Genomic DNA, 18,223 nt, shown 5'->3' on the forward strand with positions numbered 1-18,223 from the left:
TTTTGAGAGAGACAGAGTGCGAGCAGGGAAGAGACAGAGAGGGGGAGACACAGAATCTGAAGCAGGCTCCAGGCTCTGAGCTGTCAGCATAGAGCCCAACCCAGGGCTCAACCTCACGAACTGAGATCATGACCTGAGCTAAAGTTGGACGCTTAACCGACTAAAGGTAAAGAAGGAAACAGAGTACCTACTTGGTTCACTAGACGATGAGGAAAAGAAGCAGAGAGAAAGCTTGATAAATATATAGTATAAAATACTAACTACAGTGCACACAAATGGACTAAATGTACATGTTAAAAGACTCTTATTGGAGTTAAACCAGATCTAATTACATGCTTATTATAAGAGACATACTGAAATATTATGATGCAAAGTTTGAAAGTAAAGGGCTAATATTATACTAGACAAACTCAAACCTAGTTAGGAATACTAACAGAATGGACTAAAAAATTCCCTAGTATTAGTCACTTCATAGTGATAAAAAGCATAATTCACTGGGAGTATATAATAATTCTGAACACTTATACGTCATAGCCATAGATTTTCCCTAAGGAAAAATAAATTCACAATCATGGGAGAGCTTGTATTACTCTTCTCTGGGAAACTGGTAAATCATGCAGGCTCAGAATTAGTAGGGATAGAGAAAATTTGAACAGATCAAATACAGGCTTGGTCTTATGCATCTAGCAATTAAGAAGGGGTATGATTGTTTTGAGCACATACGGATATTTATATAAAAATTAACCACATAGTGGTTTTTCCAACAAATTTCAGTAAGTTCTAGAGAAGAGATACCCTGGAGGTCACATTCTCTGGCTTCATTTAGAAACCACTGGACAAAAAAGATAACATACACTATGGGCGTCAGTCTGTGTTATCTTTTGGTTTTTGAGGATAAAAATATGCTTTAACATAAAAAAGAAAAAATTATAATGGGAATTAGAAATAATTAGCTATGACTTCTGTATAACAAAGTTTTTAGAGTATGCTAAAGTAAAACTTGAGGGGATATTTGGTAGCCTTCTATACAAGAAGGACAAAGTAAGCCCAAATAACTTACAAGGAAAAATTAATAAAGAGCAGAAGTGGACTAGAAGTCAGGGAATTGATAGGATCAACAATTCTGACGAGATAACAAATTTGCAAACTTCTGTAAGATTAATTAAGAAAAAAGGCACAAACAATGGTAGGAATGAAAAGGGGCATACTACAAATACATTGCAGTGAGGAAGAGTGAATACTGTGGAAGAACAATGGAGTGTCTCAGTAAAAGTATTGGAAAGGATTTTTCATAGGGCTCAGGTGTATGGTAGAGGATTTTGGATAAGGTTCAAGGAAGTGGGACTTGCTATAGATTGGATGCCGTTAGGAGGTGGAGATGGTCCTGTGATTGGGTATGTAACTAAATTTTATGCAGAAGGTGGGAGGAATTGTGGCTAAAGCTTCAATTAGTGGAACAGCAGCCATCACTCATTTTAGCTAGGGATGTTGGTCATTTTTGTGGTTTGGTTATTGTTCTTGTTTTGTCTGAGTTCTCACATGATTATGCAGTGGTGCTGTTTTCATCTTCCATCTATCACAGTCACAGAGTGATCTTTTCTAATGGTTGATGTTCTTTGAGATTGTTCATGTTCAGCAAGAGAACACCACAGCTTACTTGTGAGTGCCAGGCCAGCTTCTGGCAGCACTAAGGTCTGTCTTACAGGACTAGGCCAGTTCCTGGTTGTCAGGAGCTGCTTTTCTCCTTTTTAGGTATCAAAGAAAACCTAGTAATACCCTAAAAAGTCAGTAATTAATTCATGTAGGTAGGAGATTGTATTGAACTTCCTTGTAGATATATGGACAGTATGTAAAATATTGGTGAGTTGTCTTCAAAAAACTTCTATTGCTGGTGTGATATTTGCAATTCAGTTAACAAAGAATCCCTGCACCTTTATTTAAATGGATTTCCTTTTTTAATTTGTTACCTTAGTAATTTGTATATATGTGTACTGGCAGTGCATAAAGCATTTTAATTTAATTTTTGAACTCCTGTCTTGAAGTGTGCATTCAGAACCTTGTTGTTACTTTTCTTTTTTTTTTTTGTTTTTGTTTTTAAAGTAACCTTTAGTGGTGGCAATCTTTGTTGCTGGATGAAGGATTTCTCATATTTTTTCTTTACTTTTAAGTCAGTTGGAAGTCATTTGGACAGAATGGTTACATGAGGTAACATTGCCTTCATTTAAAAAAAGACCCAATGATTATTAAATAATCTTTGTCTTTTTGCGGCTTTTATACTGCTTTTGGAAGTAACCACTTTGAAGGACAGTGGTGATTTGGATTCATGAATTCTGCATTTTTTTTAATAGGTTACTTTTTAGGTCAGTTATTTTAGGTGGCTATTTTTTCTTTTTTTAGATCAAAAAGTAGGCAAGAGGGATAATAGAACTGTCAGTCATGTTGCACCTTTTAACATATATATTTAGAATACTGTATTGATTGTATTACTTTAAGAATATAAAATAGTGTGGGGTGGGGGCCTGCATGGCTTAGTCGGTTAAGCATCTGATTCTTGATTTCAGCTCAAGTCATGATCTCACGGTTTTTGAGTTCAAGCCCCGAGTCAGGCCCTGTGCTGACAGTGCAGAGCCTACTTGGGATTCTCTCTCTCCCTTCCTCTCTGCTCCTCCCACGCTGGCACTTGCTCATGCACTCTTTCTCTGTCTCAAAAATAAATGACTTAAAAAAGAACAGTGTGTGGTAAAAATGAGCTTTTGAAGGTACATCATTTCTCTTAAAAATATATTAAAGTTTTAGTTTACTATATTTTTTTCCTAATAAAACTTTTTTTAAGCTAATATGATCATAGGCCATAGATGTGGCATCCACAAAGACTGATGAATATTTTTTTTTTCCAAAAGGCAAATTTTTAGTAATAAAGAATCCTTTCCTTAAAAAGAGTTTTCATTTAAATGTCATCATTAGGTGTCTTGTTTGATTTTCACTTTTTCAAAAAATCCATTTATCTTTCCTTATTGCTATCGTTGTGTTGATTTTTAAAGAATGTTGCCTAATTTTGAGCAAATTAATGCTTTTATTCCAGTTAATGGCCAACCAAGACCCCTAGAATCAAGTCAAGTGAAGTATCTCCGTCGAGAGCTGATAGAACTGCGAAATAAAGTGAATCGTTTGTTGGATAGCTTGGAACCACCTGGAGAACCAGGACCTTCCACCAATATTCCTGAAAATGGTAGACTGTGAATCCATTTTATTCTGCTTTATTATTCTTATATATTTATAAAATTTATTATTTTAATTTCAGTATACAGCATTATATTAGTTTCAGGTGTAGAATATAGTGATTCAGTGATTCCATATGTCACCAGGTGCTCATCATGACATCCTTAATTCCCATCACCTATTTTATCCATCCTCCCCCCACCCAACTCTCCTCTGGTAACCATCGGTTTGTCCTCTATAGTTAAGAGTCTGTTTCTTGTTTTTGTCTCTCTCTCTCTTTTTTCCCTTTGCTCGTTTGTTTCTTAAATTCCACATGAGTGAAATCATGTGGTATTTGTTTTTGAACTTTTTTCGCTTAGTGTTATACTATGTGCTCATACCTTTTTTTTGTTTTTTTTTTGTTTTTTTTTTGTTTTTTTTTGTGTTTTAAGTTGGCACCTTCATTGTTACCCTTTCTTATTCCTGCCTCTCTGCTAGTATTCAAACCTGCTGTTCTTTAGGATTACCAGGAGAGGTATTTTACCAATTCCTGGATCTCGTTGTAGACCTACTAGAGAGTAGGACCTGGGAATCCCATTTTTAAAGTACTCTCTGGTTGATTCTTTGCAACTAGTCTTAAACCCCTGGGTGTATGAATAGGTCAGTTTTCAGATCCCTTTGACTCTTTTGAACCCTTTTCATTGTAACAACGCACCCGAGGAATTGCAGTCATTTCATGAGTTTTACGTGGTATATGAAGTAGTTTCAAATAAAAAATAAGATTACTACATTCAAGAGGTGTAAAGTTTATCTTAAACACAATTTTTAGTAAACATGCAAAGAAAAACTTATTTTTTCCATTTTACAGATGACATGTACTGTTTATATTAAGATGAAGTAGTATTTATTGACAGATTTGGAACTGACATACATTTTGGGGCCAAATATATTTAAAAATGTAGACTGAAATTTATGTATTATGGCTTGAAAGTAGATTTTAAAAAACTGCTTTCCTCAGCTTTTAATATTCTTAGATGTTGAACTTAAAAAGCAAACTTACGTTTTGTTTTGTTTTTTTATGATTTTTGTGTTTGCATACAAATTACATGCTTAAAACCGTCTATATTATGATAGAGTAATTTGTTATAGAGTCTGGATGACTGTGTATAAGGGCCTTAATAAAAGATGTTTTTGTGTGAAAGTGGCATTGTATAATCCTTTGCAGCCATTAGATTCTAAGAGATTGTATTTTTCTGTTCCATTTAGATTTTGGAGTTTTGCTTTCTTTTAATTCAGTAGTTATAGTGTAAATAAAGCTGTCTTTTTGTATAATTTCTCTTCCTCTCTTTCGCTGTATGGAATTGTATTAGTGGTAGATTCTCAATAAATATCTGGTGATTAGTATAATTTCTAGTTCTCTCTCTGTATTTCAGAACATATGGGAGTTGTGCTGAAATATAGTAAGATCTTCCTGGCCTTTATGTGGTGAATCTTACTATATTTCAAGTCAATGCAAATGGTCTTTTCTGAACCCTATCTCCCCAAACATGAGCTCCATTTTTAGGTCAAGAATCTGAAGAAAACTTTTGACGATTTTCTCAGAAGAATTCATAGATGCTGACACAAAAACATTTGCATATAATTTTAGGGGATTTAAGCATCTGTAGAATATTATGAAACTTAGATCAAAATTCAACAAGTATAGCCAGTACTGTGAAGAAATTACCTATAGTAGCCTATGTTCTCCTCTAGGGGATAGAATAGAATTATAAGCTTTTAGATTTGGTGAAACAACCTTTCAGTTCTCACATGTTTCTTGCCACTAAATTTACTACTCTTTATTCTTTATTTTCATATATTCATATGTTTATTATTAACTTCATACCTGTGTTCATGGAAAAGATGTTGAAACTGGTTCTCTGAATCTTAGAAATTGTATCACATATTGTTCCTTTGTGTGGCCTCCCATCTTGTCATGGTGTCCTATCTGAGTTATCTAATGAGTTTAATAATACATCCTGTGCTTTATTTTTTACGGATGGTTGTAGTGGTACCAGTGCCTGTTGAATACGTTGGTATACTTAGAAGATACTTAAACTTACCATGCTCATGTTTAAAATTTTATCTTACTGTAATTGTTTATTATAATTATTTTATCGTAAAAATTTATTTTTGTAATTTATTGTTTCCTCTCCTGTACTTAATAATAAGATCACTTACCTCTTGACCACTTATTGCCTTCTAAGCTCTCAGAACATATCCTGACTTAATAGTCTTTTCAAGGAAATAGCATAAATAAGCCAAAAAAACCCCTACATCAGAAACTGAAAGTCTAGTCCACAAACAGTGCTGCCAGTCAGCTGTCAGTAGTCTTTAGAACAGTGTGGCTTACCCTCACCCAGAAACATGTGGCTATCTATGTTCTTCAGTGGTCTACCTCCACAGTGGTTCTTGGACACTTTCTTTCCTCTGTGAGGAACGTGATGTGTAGGCTACCCTGGATACTGGATTGACCTGTTGCCTTAGCTGTAGCACCTGGCAAAGCAACTAGTAGGCTAGTGGACATACAGTATTGTGTTTCCTAATGGACTTAGTTTGCAGGAAGTGGAAAGTTGAACAGGTAGTGGACTCTGTAGTAGTGTGAGAATGGATAATTTATAAGCTTGGTCTGATGTCCTCTTGGGGTGTAGCCTTGGAATTAGAGGAGGAAAATGGGTGAGGAAGGTGGATAACTGTAGACTTATTTTAAAGGAGTCTTAATCACAGAAATGGTCTAATAACTGATACTCAGTTACTTGTTTGGTGACAAAAAAAATTGATAATTGAATAAATGGTTAGCAATATTCTTTTTGTTTCCTTAGTTTTTTAAAAAAAATTTTTAATGTTTATTTTTGAGAGAGAGAGCGAGCGTGAGCGAGTTGGGGAGGGCAGAGAGGGAGACACAGAATCTGAAGCAGGCTCCAGGCTCTGAGCTGTCAGCAGCTCAGGTACCTATTTATAAGATGTGGGTTGTTCTTGAACCCCTTTTCTTTCACGCGGTAGTGGTACCAATGCCTATTGAATACCTTAGAATACTTAGAAGATACTTAAACTTACTATGCTCATGTTTAAAATTTTATTTTTCTATTAAAGTATGGAAAAACAGACAAAAGTAGAAATACTTTAATGAATCTCATGAACCACCTCCAACCTCAACAGTCACCAACTCATCAGTACCATGCCATCTCTCCTCCCATACATTTCCACCTGTTACTTTGAGCAAATCAAAATGATGTTTTGCTATGAAGTATTTTAAGGGAGACATAGCAAATTAAAAGGATGTGTTTAATATATTGGTTGGCTTGAGATTTCCATGCAATTAATAATGAACAAATAGACAAGTAGAAATAAAACATAAAAGTTGATATCATAACTTCAATGAAGCTGCTTTATCCTTTCACAGAATGATGCATTAGTACCCAGTATGTATCCGATGGGAGATACATATATATATGTATATACATATATATATATATATACGTACATATATATACATGTATATACACATGTATATACATATATACATATATGTATATACACATGTATATACATATATACATATATGTATATACATGTGTATATACATGTATATACATATATATATATGTACGTATATATATATGTACGTATATATATACACACACACACACACACACACACACACACACACATATGTATACGTGTGTGTATATATACATATGTATATATGGGTCATGGGGCTCCAAAAAAAGGGGGCAAAATATTTTTCTCTATTAAGGAGCTCATAATTTTTTTTCTCATCTAGTAATTCTTAGGGAAAGAGGTAGATAAGATTTTTTGGAAAAAGCTGTTTTTTTAAAATTTTTGATCCTTTCTTCTGATTTTAAAATAAAGGTATAAAAAGGAAAGTAAAATTATCTATGGTCCTATATTCAGAGATACTTACTCTTAACATTTCAGACTATATGTATTCTTCTGTATTTTTTAAGCCTTACTGAATATAGATAAAATTGAAACAAGTTTTTGTTTATTCCTCTCACAGATACTGTGGATGGTAGGGATGAAAAGCCTGCTGCTTCTGATTCTTCTGGAAAACAATCTACTCAGGTTATGGCAGCGAGTATGTCAGCTTTTGATCCTTTAAAAAACCAAGATGAAATCAATAAAAATGTCATGTCAGCGTTTGGCTTAACAGATGATCAGGTTTCAGGTAAGTTAGTTCCTCCCTCACATCCTTCATTCCCTCCCTTCTTCTCTTTCTTTCCTTCTGTAATAGAAGGATAACAGATACAGTGATGTGCATAAAGGTTGACTTAAAGGTTCAGTTGAATAAATTTTTACTTTTGTCTACATCTACAGAAAACATCAATTTTGAAGTTCAAGACATAGATGATTTCCAGCACTCAGGAAAGCTTTCTTATGCACTTTCCCAGTCAGTAGAATCCTACCCTTGAAAGAATAATCATTGTTTGGTTTAGGTGAATTTTATCAAAAGTGGAATTCAGAAAGTTTATATTTTTTTAAAAAATCTGAACCATTTTATAATCTTATTTCAGTTTTGTTGTAGGATTTAAATTATATTTGATGCCATCTTCTCTCTTTGGATATTTAATTAGAGAAATTGAAATTTAAATATAGATTTTTGGTTTACTTGCCTTGTGTAGAAAGAGCTCATAATGGATGGTTTTAACCTTTTTTAAAAAAGCACCTATACTGTGATTTCTTTATTTTTTGACTGTCATTTCTTCAATATTTTTTCTGCTGTCTTCCCTCTTCAGATTCCAATTACACATACAGCCTTAGAATTTTCATTTGATTCTTTTTATAGTTTATTTTTTTCTTTTGGGATTCCTTACCTTTGCATTTCATTAAGACTGTATTTCCCTTTAACTTATTGATGCATTTTTAATTCTTTGAAAATATTTATAATAGCTGCTTAATGTTTGTCTGCTTCATTCAACATCTGGTCCTATTTGGAGTCCAGTTTCTTTAGCCTGTCTTTTTTCCCTGAGTATGGGCCACATTTTCCTGTTTCTTTGCATATCTGTTGATTTTTTTATTGAAAACTGTACATTATGATTAATACATTGTAGTGACTTGAGATTTTTTTTTTGTTACTGCTACTCTGGCAAGGAGTAAACTTGTATGTATTCAAACTACTCATTCTTTTTTCCCATGAAATATAGCAGCTAATATCTCTGTTCAGTCCTTTCAACTCTTGGTGCTGCTTTTTTTTCTTCTGAGCCCTCTTATGTCTCTTCCTCGTAACTCCATGGCTAGCTGAGATTTGGGGGCAGAGCTTATACTGACTTTTTAGGTCTCACTTCTTCAGTGGCTTTTTTACTGCAGGGATATTTTCCCTCAAATTTCCAGGTAGTTGGCCAGCCATCAAGTTCATACTATGGCTTTCTGCTGTTGAGGCTGCAGAGGTCAGGGCCTGTCATTCTCATCCACTGTAATTCACTGGGGGGTAAACTTTTCTGGTTTCTGCTGACATTTGATTGACTCCTAGTGATTTCAGATAGTTGCTTTCTGCTATTTTACAGGTTTTTAGTTTTTAACTCTGGGAGTATTCACCTGACCATTTTCATTGCCATTATCAGTAACTGGAAATGTAGCATTCAGTGTATTTTTTTTTCTTTGAGACTTTTATGGGATTATTCACTAAAGAGAATTGTGTGAAATTCTGGAGAGACAAATACTTGTATATGATGCATGTTCTTGGCAAAAGAAGACATTGCACAAGAGATATATCTGAAAATCACTTTTTAAAGCAACTGAAATTTGCGTTACTGTTATGGTTTCTTACTATTTACGACTTGAAGAAATGGCAAATGGAGGAGTAAATAGGAAGTCAGGCTTAACATTTTGATTAGAGTATATGCCACACCCTAGAATAACATGATTAATATGATTCACATTATTTGAAGGCCATTTTTCTGATACCTTTGTGTGTTAAAGTAAGAAAAGCTGTGCACATAGAAAATACCAGGGGGGGTATGTTGTAGTTATTTGGGTCTGCTATTGTGAAAAGCTTGACTGCAATAGTGAATGTGAACATGGAAGGAGGGATAAAATATTATAGAGATAAGATGGGTAGCATTAACTAATAGGTTACATACAAGAGAGAAAAGAGGAGTCAAAATAATACACTTTTTTTTTAGATAATAGAGTGTTTTTTGTAGGAGAGAGTGTATGTGTATGTATTTACATGTATGTAAATATCAATAAAATGAGCAGATTGTCCATTTTACTCTGGTAATCATTAGTTTCTCCTGCATTGCCACTTTGTTATCCTAAACCTAGTTTAGGTTCTCATCAATACCTGGACTACCAATTGCCAACTACAGAGCTAAGTTCTGGGATATATCAGTGCACAGGATAGAGGTTTGCCCTCAGGGAAATTAGATTGTAATAGCAAGTCCCTGTGTGGAACTTTCTAAATGGTTATCACTTTCATAAGCTCTTGCCATATAATCATTTTTTTTTTAATTTTTTTTTTTTAATGTTTATTCATTTTTGAGAGACAGAGACAGAGCATGAGCGGGGGAGGGCCAGAGAGAGAGGGAGACACAGAACCTGAAGCAGGCTCCAGGCTCTGAGCTGTCAGCACAGAGCCTGATGTGGGGCTCGAACTCACGAACTGTGAGATCATGACCTGAGCCAGAGTCAGACGCTCAACTGACTGAGCCACCCAGGCGCCCCGCCATATAATCATTTTTACAAATATTTGCTATAAGCTCCTGTTAACTCCTAATCCTTGTAGTAACCTAAGTGAAGTAGAAATTAGTATTTCTTTCATACAGATGAGGAAACTGAGGCACAGAAAGAGATGAGGTGACATGCCCAAAGTTATAAAGCTTACTAAGTGGCAGCACTGGCATTTGAACCTAGGCAGTCTGGCTCCAAAACCTGTGCTTTTAACGACTCTTGTATATTGCTGAACAGAAAGAACTTAAAGGAATAAATATATCTACAGTTGTCTTCACAGTGTCTTTTTTGACTGTCACAGTACTGGAACTCTAGTGAATTTTGTCCATTTACTTCTTTGTTCATTATTTTAGAAGAATTTGAGTGGCTCCAAAAATTTGAGAGGTAGTCTTTGTGAGGCAGACAAAAAGAATCAGAAAGGACTCTGGCCTGGGGCGCCTGGGTGGCTCAGTCGGTTAAGCGGCCAACTTCAGCTCAGGTCATGATCTCACGGTCCGTGAGTTCGAGCCCCGCGTCGGGCTCTGTGCTGACAGCTCAGAGCCTGGAGCCCGTTTCAGATTCTGTGTTTCCCTCTCTCTCTGACCCTCCCCTGCTCATGCTCTGTCTCTCTCTGTCTCAAAAATAAATAAACATTAAAAAAAATTAAAAAAAAAAAAAAAAGAAAGGACTCGGGCGAAAAGAGCTTGTAGTCTAAGAGGAATATGGGACCTGTTCAGAAATGCAAAGTAGAAGTTGGTAAGGGTCATCATAAAAGTATACTCCGTAGAAGTTTAAAAGTGGATAAAAGTATTTATGAGTGAAGAGGTCTTACTGGAAGTATAGAGTAGTAACCGGGGTTTAAAGACCATTATATGTAGATACATGAAATTGGGACTGGAGCAACAGTGATAAATGAAATGGAGGCAGAAAAAAATATTAGATATATTGTGGGCTCGGGAAAAGGTTAGTTTTAGCTGAAGTGGGCACGTGAGAGGAGGAATTGTGAGAAACAATGTTTGGACCCTGGAATACCAAACTAGAGGGTTGAACTTGATTTATGGGCAATGGGGACCCGTTGAAGAATTATGTGATACATTTGGTTGATCCACAAAATAAATTAGGTAGCATGAGGTGGAGGGTATTGGTATGGCAGAGAGGGCTTCTGATTTTTGCAGGGGGGAAGTTAGGACTTAGGAATATAACACTGCACATCATAGGGAAGGATTTCCAGTCATTGCTATGTCTTTTTTTTTAAATTTTTTAATGTTTATTTATTTTTGAGAGAGACAGAGTGTGAGCAGGGGAAGGGCAGGGAGAGAGGGAGACACAGCATCTGAAGCAGGCTCCAAGCTCCTAGCTGTCAGCTTGGAGCCCGATGTGGGGCTCGAACTCACGGACTGCGAAATCATGACCTGAGCCAAAGTTGGATGCATAACTGACGGAGCCACCCAGGCGCCCTTGTTGCTGTGTATTCTTAAGAGAGTGAAGCAGAGGAAAAAATGAAGTATATACATTCAGTGTAAAAGGCTGTATTTGTGGTTGTGCTTACTCTGTAGTACTTTCATTTTTGTTCTCTTTTAACCAAACTTATTTGTTCAGCTTGCTGGGGAGAATTCTCATATGAGAAACTAAACTGACTTTTCATGACCATTTAGGGCCACCCAGTGCTCCTGCAGAAGACCGTTCAGGAACACCTGACAGCATTGCTTCCTCCTCCTCTGCAGCTCACCCACCAGGAGTTCAGCCACAGCAGCCACCATATACAGGAGCTCAGACACAAGCAGGTCAGAGTGAAGGTAAAATAGAAATAAGAGCACATATTTGGGGAGGTAAATGTGTAGAGATGTTTATTGCAGCATTGTCGGTGATGATAAAGAGATTACATAACCATTCATGCTATAAATACAGTTGTAAAAACTTTTGATTTACTGATAACAGTATGTTTTGGGGTTAAAACCCAAATAGAACAATATGTCAGATATGCTTCTGATTATTGAAAAGAAGAATACCTTAAAAAGTGCTTGTATGAATATAGATACATGGCAAAAAATCAGGAAGGATTCATACCAGTCACCAGTCAGTGGTAATGTCATAGATGACCCATTGAGGTGACATTTCATATTGCATAATAATACTTAGGTGCTTCCTTTCCCTTCTTGCATCAATGTATTATTTTTGTAATTGGAGCTATTTTTAAAATAGAAGTAAAGCATAACTGTAGTTAAGTGTAATTTTTTGAAAGATAAATAGCCCTTAAATTTTTGTGCAGTTAGCAATATGTAATATGTCTTTTGTGGAAAAACAATGTATTTTAAATCAAACTTGTCTTCTCTAAATGATGTGTCCTTGGATGAGCAGTTTAATCTCTCTGGGTTTAATATTCTCTCATGGTAAATTATGAAAACTGGACAAAATTAGTGGTATTAAAAGACTGTCTCTAGTCCCAAATGAAATAGAACTTGAAAGCTCAGTATTTAAACAGATAAAGGGGTCATTACCATGGTTGAAGGGGACTGAGGGGCCACAAGCTCAGGACAGCAGGCACTGAAGTTTAAAAACTGCACATTCCACTTGAAAACAAACACCAGGTGGTGCTCTATTTGTGTATAAAAGGGTCAAGTGGTGGTATGTATTTTCAGCAACAGAAGCAAGTGACTGAGTTTATTAATCATATAAAAAAAAAAAAATCTATCGCCTAAAATGAATTGAGCACTTAGGTAATAGAGTCCTAATCATCCTGTGGCTACATTTTTAGAGTTGTCCTGTTGGATGAATGCTAGTCATAGGGTCTAGCAGGTTGCATTTTGCTGATGAGTGAATAGTTTGGGAAGAATTTCTTACTGCTTCAGCTTTTTCTCAACCATCCCTAGTAATAGTCTTTGTACAAAGGTGCAGCTGCCCCAAACTGGAACAAACTAGAAGCAGATGTGGACTGCAACAGCGAAAGCAGAGTTTGGGTATGAAGGGAGTTTAATGGCTCCTTATGTTACTTAAATTCCATAAAAAGGGCCTTGGGATTGTAACTATTTTTCCTAAGGATTTTACTCCTAATACGTTCTTCAGTTCAGGTCAGCTTTCATCTCTGTTTTTAAAAAATTGCATCTTAAGCAGTGTATACTGTTGTAGAATGGCAGTTGGAGGGATAATTGTACCAAATAATGTTTGCTGTTCACTTATAAAGGAATGAGATTTAAGGCTCTGTTAATGTCTCAAATTATTTTGTTGGGTTTATTTTAATTGAAAAATTATTTTCAAGTAGGTAAAAATTTAAAAATACAATTCACAAATTCTCTCTCCCACCTCTGACCCATAGCAACCAAGTTCCTTTTTCCAGAGGCATCAGGATAACAGTGTTCAATATGCAATGAATTCATTTAGCATGGCATTAACTGTGTACCTTGCTAAAACTTCTTTATTTTCTATTTTATTAGTTTACGTTAAAACATACACTATAAAAATTGTACAGTTATTAACACGTGACATCAATCAGTAGCGTTCTGGAGGTGAGTTTCTAGATCAGTGCTGTCCAAGAAAAAGAACAGTGGAAACCACATGTAATTTTTTGTCACACTTAAAAAGGTTTTTAAAAAGGTAAAATTAATGTTAGTTATACATTTTACATAACCTAGTATCTGATATATCAACATGTAATTATTAAAAAGTTACTAATGTTTTACTTTTATTTTTTTGTACTGTGTATTGGAAATCTGGGGTGTGGCACCAGTTCGAAACACTTCCAAAACATACAGTATATCGTAGTTAAGACTAGCGGCATTTCAGGTGCTTAGTAGCCATGTGGCAATTGTATTGGATAGCACAGCCCTGGCTTAATATATCAGTTATTTATAGGATGAAGTATGGTCCATTTTAATGAGTACTTTTTGACCTGTGATGTATAATGAGTCTCTGACATCACCAGTTATATCAGCCGCTGGTTATAATTTGAAGAAAAAATCAATAAAAATCCATTACTAATAATAGGTTAACATAGGAATCTCTTATAAGACAATATGAAATAATCTAAACTAAATCTGAGTTGTTATTTAAAGTCCATAAAAGGGACCTTGGAATTATAACTTTCCCCCCAAGGATTTTGGTCTTTTTTTTTTTTTTTAATGTTTATTTATTCTTGAGACAAAGACAGAGCGTGAACAGGGGAGGGGCAGAGAGAGAGGGAGACACAGAATCCGAAGCAGGCTGCAGGCTCTGAGCTATCAGCACAGAGCCTGACGTGGGGCTCGAACCTGCGAACTGTGAGATCATGACCTGAGCTGAAGTCGGACGCTTAACCGACTGAGCCACCCAGCCACCCTGGATTTTGGTCTTAATATGTTTGATTAAAAACATATTGTTGAGCATCATGAAAAGAAACAAAATGGAGAGTATTATCCTTTTTCAGACAAAGTAGGCACCTCTGTTATTGGAAAACTATGTGCAGTTGAGTAGTTGGCCAAAAACTTTGAAGTGGTGAGGACACAGAGAAGAGCATTAAAAAATCATCAGGGAGACCAGGAGGTTTTGCTGTTTGACAAACTAGCCAAAAAGATGAAAAGGCTAGAATTAAAATATGTAAAATCTTCTGATAATAGAATGATAACTTGAATAGAAACATACACAAAAGTAGAACTAGAATAATCAACTCTCCATGAGTCCATTATGCAGCTTCAACACTTACCAGTGTTTTGGCATTCTATTTTCATGTACCCTCCTTGGTCCCCCTCTTTTTTTTTTTTTTTTTTTTTTTTTTTTTTTTAATTTGCTGGAGTACTTTATTTTTTAAAGTTTATTTTGAGAGAGAGAGCAGAGGGAAGCAGGGAGAGGAGGGGAGGGAGAGAATTCCAAGCTGGCTCTGTATTGTCAGCGCCAAGCCTAATGCAGGGCTCGAATCCACGAACCTTACCATGAGATAACAACCTGAGCTGAAACCAAGAGTTGTAGGCTTAACCGACTGCACCACGTAGGCACCCCTCCCTGAAGTATTTTAAATCAAATACTTCATGTTATTTCACTCAGCTATTTCAGTATGCATGTCTATACTGGTAGTTTTTCTTTTACCATAACTTCTATGCTATTACACCTAACAAAACTGATTCTTAATGTTACATACTAGTCTATATTTGAATTTCTTTTGTTTCATAATTATCTTATTACAGTGGTGGCTAGATTCACATTTTTTATTTGATTACATGCCTTCTTTTTCTTTTCAATAGCTGTCACCCCTGCATGTTTCCAAAGTTAAAAACTATGTATTTTCATTATCTATTGCTGTGTAACAATTTATTCCAAAGCATAGATGCTTAAAGCTACAAACATTTATTATCTCATAGTGTTCCAAAGAGTCAGGGATCTGGGAGCAAGCGGCTTAGCTAGGTGGTTTTGTGTCACAGTCTCTCATGAGGTTGCAGTCATCAGAAGCTTAATCTGAGCTAGAGTATCTACTTCTAAGATGACTCTTTCACACAGTTGTTGTCTGGAGGCTTTAGTTCCTCACATAAACCTCTCACAGCCTGCTGGGTGACCTCACGCCTTGGGAGCTTCCACCAGAGAGTCAGTGAAAGACTGAGAGAGAAAGGTAGAAGGTGGCTGTCTTTTATGACCTGTCCTCAGAAGTGTCATTGTGATTTCTGCAATATTCTATTGGTATATAGGTCAGCCTTATTGAGTGTGGGAGGGGACTACACAAGAGAGTGAATACTCCTGTGTTTATTGCTTATTGCTCTTTTGTATCATGAGGTTAATCTTTCTTGTTTATAAAGATGTAAAGGACAGCAGGAGTCTTGTGCATATGCTAAAGCCGTGCAGGGGGTTATCCCGGAGGCTGGCTGCCACTTTGTGCAACACAGTGCAGTACGAGAAGTTTCACAATTACTCTGCGCTTCATCCTGTTCTCTTGCTGTTCTGAAATTTAGTTATGAAATACAATCTAGGATTAATGTGGTGTCTTCCAAGGTAGTTCACTCTTGTGCTACACTTTGTGCTGTAAGTCTTAAACCATGAAGAAAGCATTTAGGAAACTTTTTGTCAACTTTTTGTTAGTGTATTTGGGAAGAGGATTAATAGTTTAAAAATAGCTAAGCAGATTTTATTTCTGTCGTAAAAAGCAAACAACTGCTTGCTAGAAAATAAACTGGCTCTAATAAGTACAGGCATATCTCAGTGCTGTGGTACATAGGGCTGAGCAGGGAGCCCAGTGGAGTGGGCTCTATTCCTTGAGTTCAGCCTGTGGGTGTTAGCTGCCTAGTGCACCTCAGTTTGGTGGCACTAAGATAATGTGACTTTTTTTTTTTGAATGAGCAAACATATAATTAAAGACTAAATATTAGATAGTAAATGCAAGTTTTTTTGCTACTCTAGGCATTAGATCTAGCTAAATCCACTGTTAGAACAACAGTAAAGTAGTAGAGATGAGAAAGATGTGCACCAATAAATCCTTGCTTGTTTGGAAATTACAGGTAGTAACAGTACCCAAAAGATTTTTCCATAGGAACTGTGCTCTCCTGATCGCAAATAGCACTCTCATTTCCCAGTTTACATCCCCAGTGTCAAGCCATTTTCAAAAATGTGCAGTGAGGAACCATGTAGGCTTTATCAGATTCCGAAACATGATGGGCTAGGATATTCGGATGATGGAAAAGCAAATTGTTGCCAAATGCCATAGGAATCTCTGAGGTCTGTAATGAAAGATGTCGCATAGTTCCTTGTTACCAGAGAGTCCATTCATGTGGTAACAAAGGTTCAAACCTTTAGATGACAAATACACTGTTTTGGGAGAGATTTAGGAGCTGTCAGTTGTATTTGTTCCTTTTCTCAGATTTTTATTTTTTGCTTTTTGACTTGGTTGATTTTTACTAAACATCAGTAGTACGTATCTGTTGGTACTTGGGTTTGAAAGCATTTGTTTTTCTGGAATTTATGAAGTAACCACACTAGTGTTATTTGCTGCCCATTAGAGTTCTCTGCAGTTAATCCACAGCGGATCAGCTCCATTTGTTCGGTTCATCCTTCTCTGCATAGCATTTAAAGGGGAAACACATTCTTGTGTCTTGTTACTAAGTGTATTTATGTGTTTGGATGGGGAGAGAATTAAATGAGCCTTAAAAATATTTCTCTTTATCAAATTAAACCTGCCTCTTTTCCTTGTCTTGTCATTTTTAGGTCAGCTGTACCAGCAGTACCCGCAACAGGCCGGCTACGGTGCTCAGCAGCCACAGGGGCCGCCTCAGCCGCCACAGCAGTACGGTATTCAGTATTCAGGTGAGCACGTGTCCCCAGGGAGCGACTCGTTGGTGTTGAGCTGTTTCTATACCCATCGAACTTCAGTCCTTTCTTCTTAATTCCTTGATTTGTAATACTTACATTGTCGGAGTAGGTTTTAAGTATTTGTTTGTTGGAGGAAATAGCATTTATTTGTAAATATTTTGCATAAATATTGTAAATCAACATTTAACAGTCATAGTAGATGATTTTGTAATAACTTGTAGCATGAAAGCATTTTTTAGCAAAAGCTATCTTGTATGGTACAGTCTTATGATTAGCTCTTAGTGACTTAGAACTGCAAAAATGCAATATTTTTTTTCCTCATATGTAACACATAATTCCAGGGTACTGTAAAAATAATAGTAGTTTCCTCATACATGAAAAGGCAGTCTTATTAAATAAGAACTAAATTAAGCTACTTAGGTTTTTAAATCTCCAAAAAAGTATGTAGGCATACCAAAAAACAGGCCAAAAAAATAGACTTGTGTCAAATGTAATCCAGGCAGCAAAGAATGTTGAATATAGATGTTGTAGACAGGCATCCTAGGTATTTTCTTTTACCTTCTGTCCACTAAAGATTATCCATATTTAAATATCAAATCTCTTTAGTGTAGCTTTGACTGTGATAGTTATAGATCAGGTAATTTTACTTTTGTTAAAACAGAGTTTCTGTTCCACTCATGTTTCACAGCCAAAGATTTAAGTATCAAAATTTCAACTATAATTAAAAATAACTTATATAAGGTGAATATTACCTAAATTCTATTTTATAGAGTTTTATAGTATCATTTAGAGTAGGAGTTAGCAAATTGTAGCCCACAGGCCAAATATGGCCTGTCACTTGTTTTTGTGTATTAAGTTTTATTGGAATACATCAACACCCATTCATTTCATGCTGTTGCTCCTTGGCACTGTAATGGCAGAGCTGAGTAGTTGTAACAGAGATTGTGTGGCCCACAGAACCTAGAATGTTTACTCTCAGGCTGTTTACAGGAAAACGAACAAAAAACTGTGTCATGCCTCTTGAACTAGAATTTTATGGCCTATCTTAGTTGGAGTT

General features: G+C 35.9%; 1 protein-coding gene across 4 annotated transcripts in view; it reads left to right on the plus strand.

Moving 5' to 3' along the window:
• TFG (trafficking from ER to golgi regulator) overlaps positions 1–18,223 on the plus strand; it is a 32,843-nt gene that overhangs the window by 11,537 nt on the left and 3,083 nt on the right. For 2 of the 4 annotated variants that reach the window (XM_019448218.2, XM_019448221.2), the window contains exons 4-7: positions 3,083–3,229; positions 7,259–7,426; positions 11,562–11,702; positions 17,062–17,160. In XM_019448218.2, coding sequence (XP_019303763.1) covers positions 3,083–3,229; positions 7,259–7,426; positions 11,562–11,702; positions 17,062–17,160 — 555 coding nt within the window. The remainder of the gene's footprint in view (positions 1–3,082; positions 3,230–7,258; positions 7,427–11,561; positions 11,703–17,061; positions 17,161–18,223) is intronic. The other 2 variants (XM_019448222.2, XM_019448223.2) reach the window with 1 other exon arrangement.

The sequence above is a fragment of the Panthera pardus genome, unplaced genomic scaffold, assembly GCF_024362965.1.
Source record: "Panthera pardus isolate Hobbes unplaced genomic scaffold, ASM2436296v1 HiC_scaffold_16, whole genome shotgun sequence".
Classification (NCBI taxonomy): Eukaryota; Metazoa; Chordata; class Mammalia; order Carnivora; family Felidae; genus Panthera; species Panthera pardus.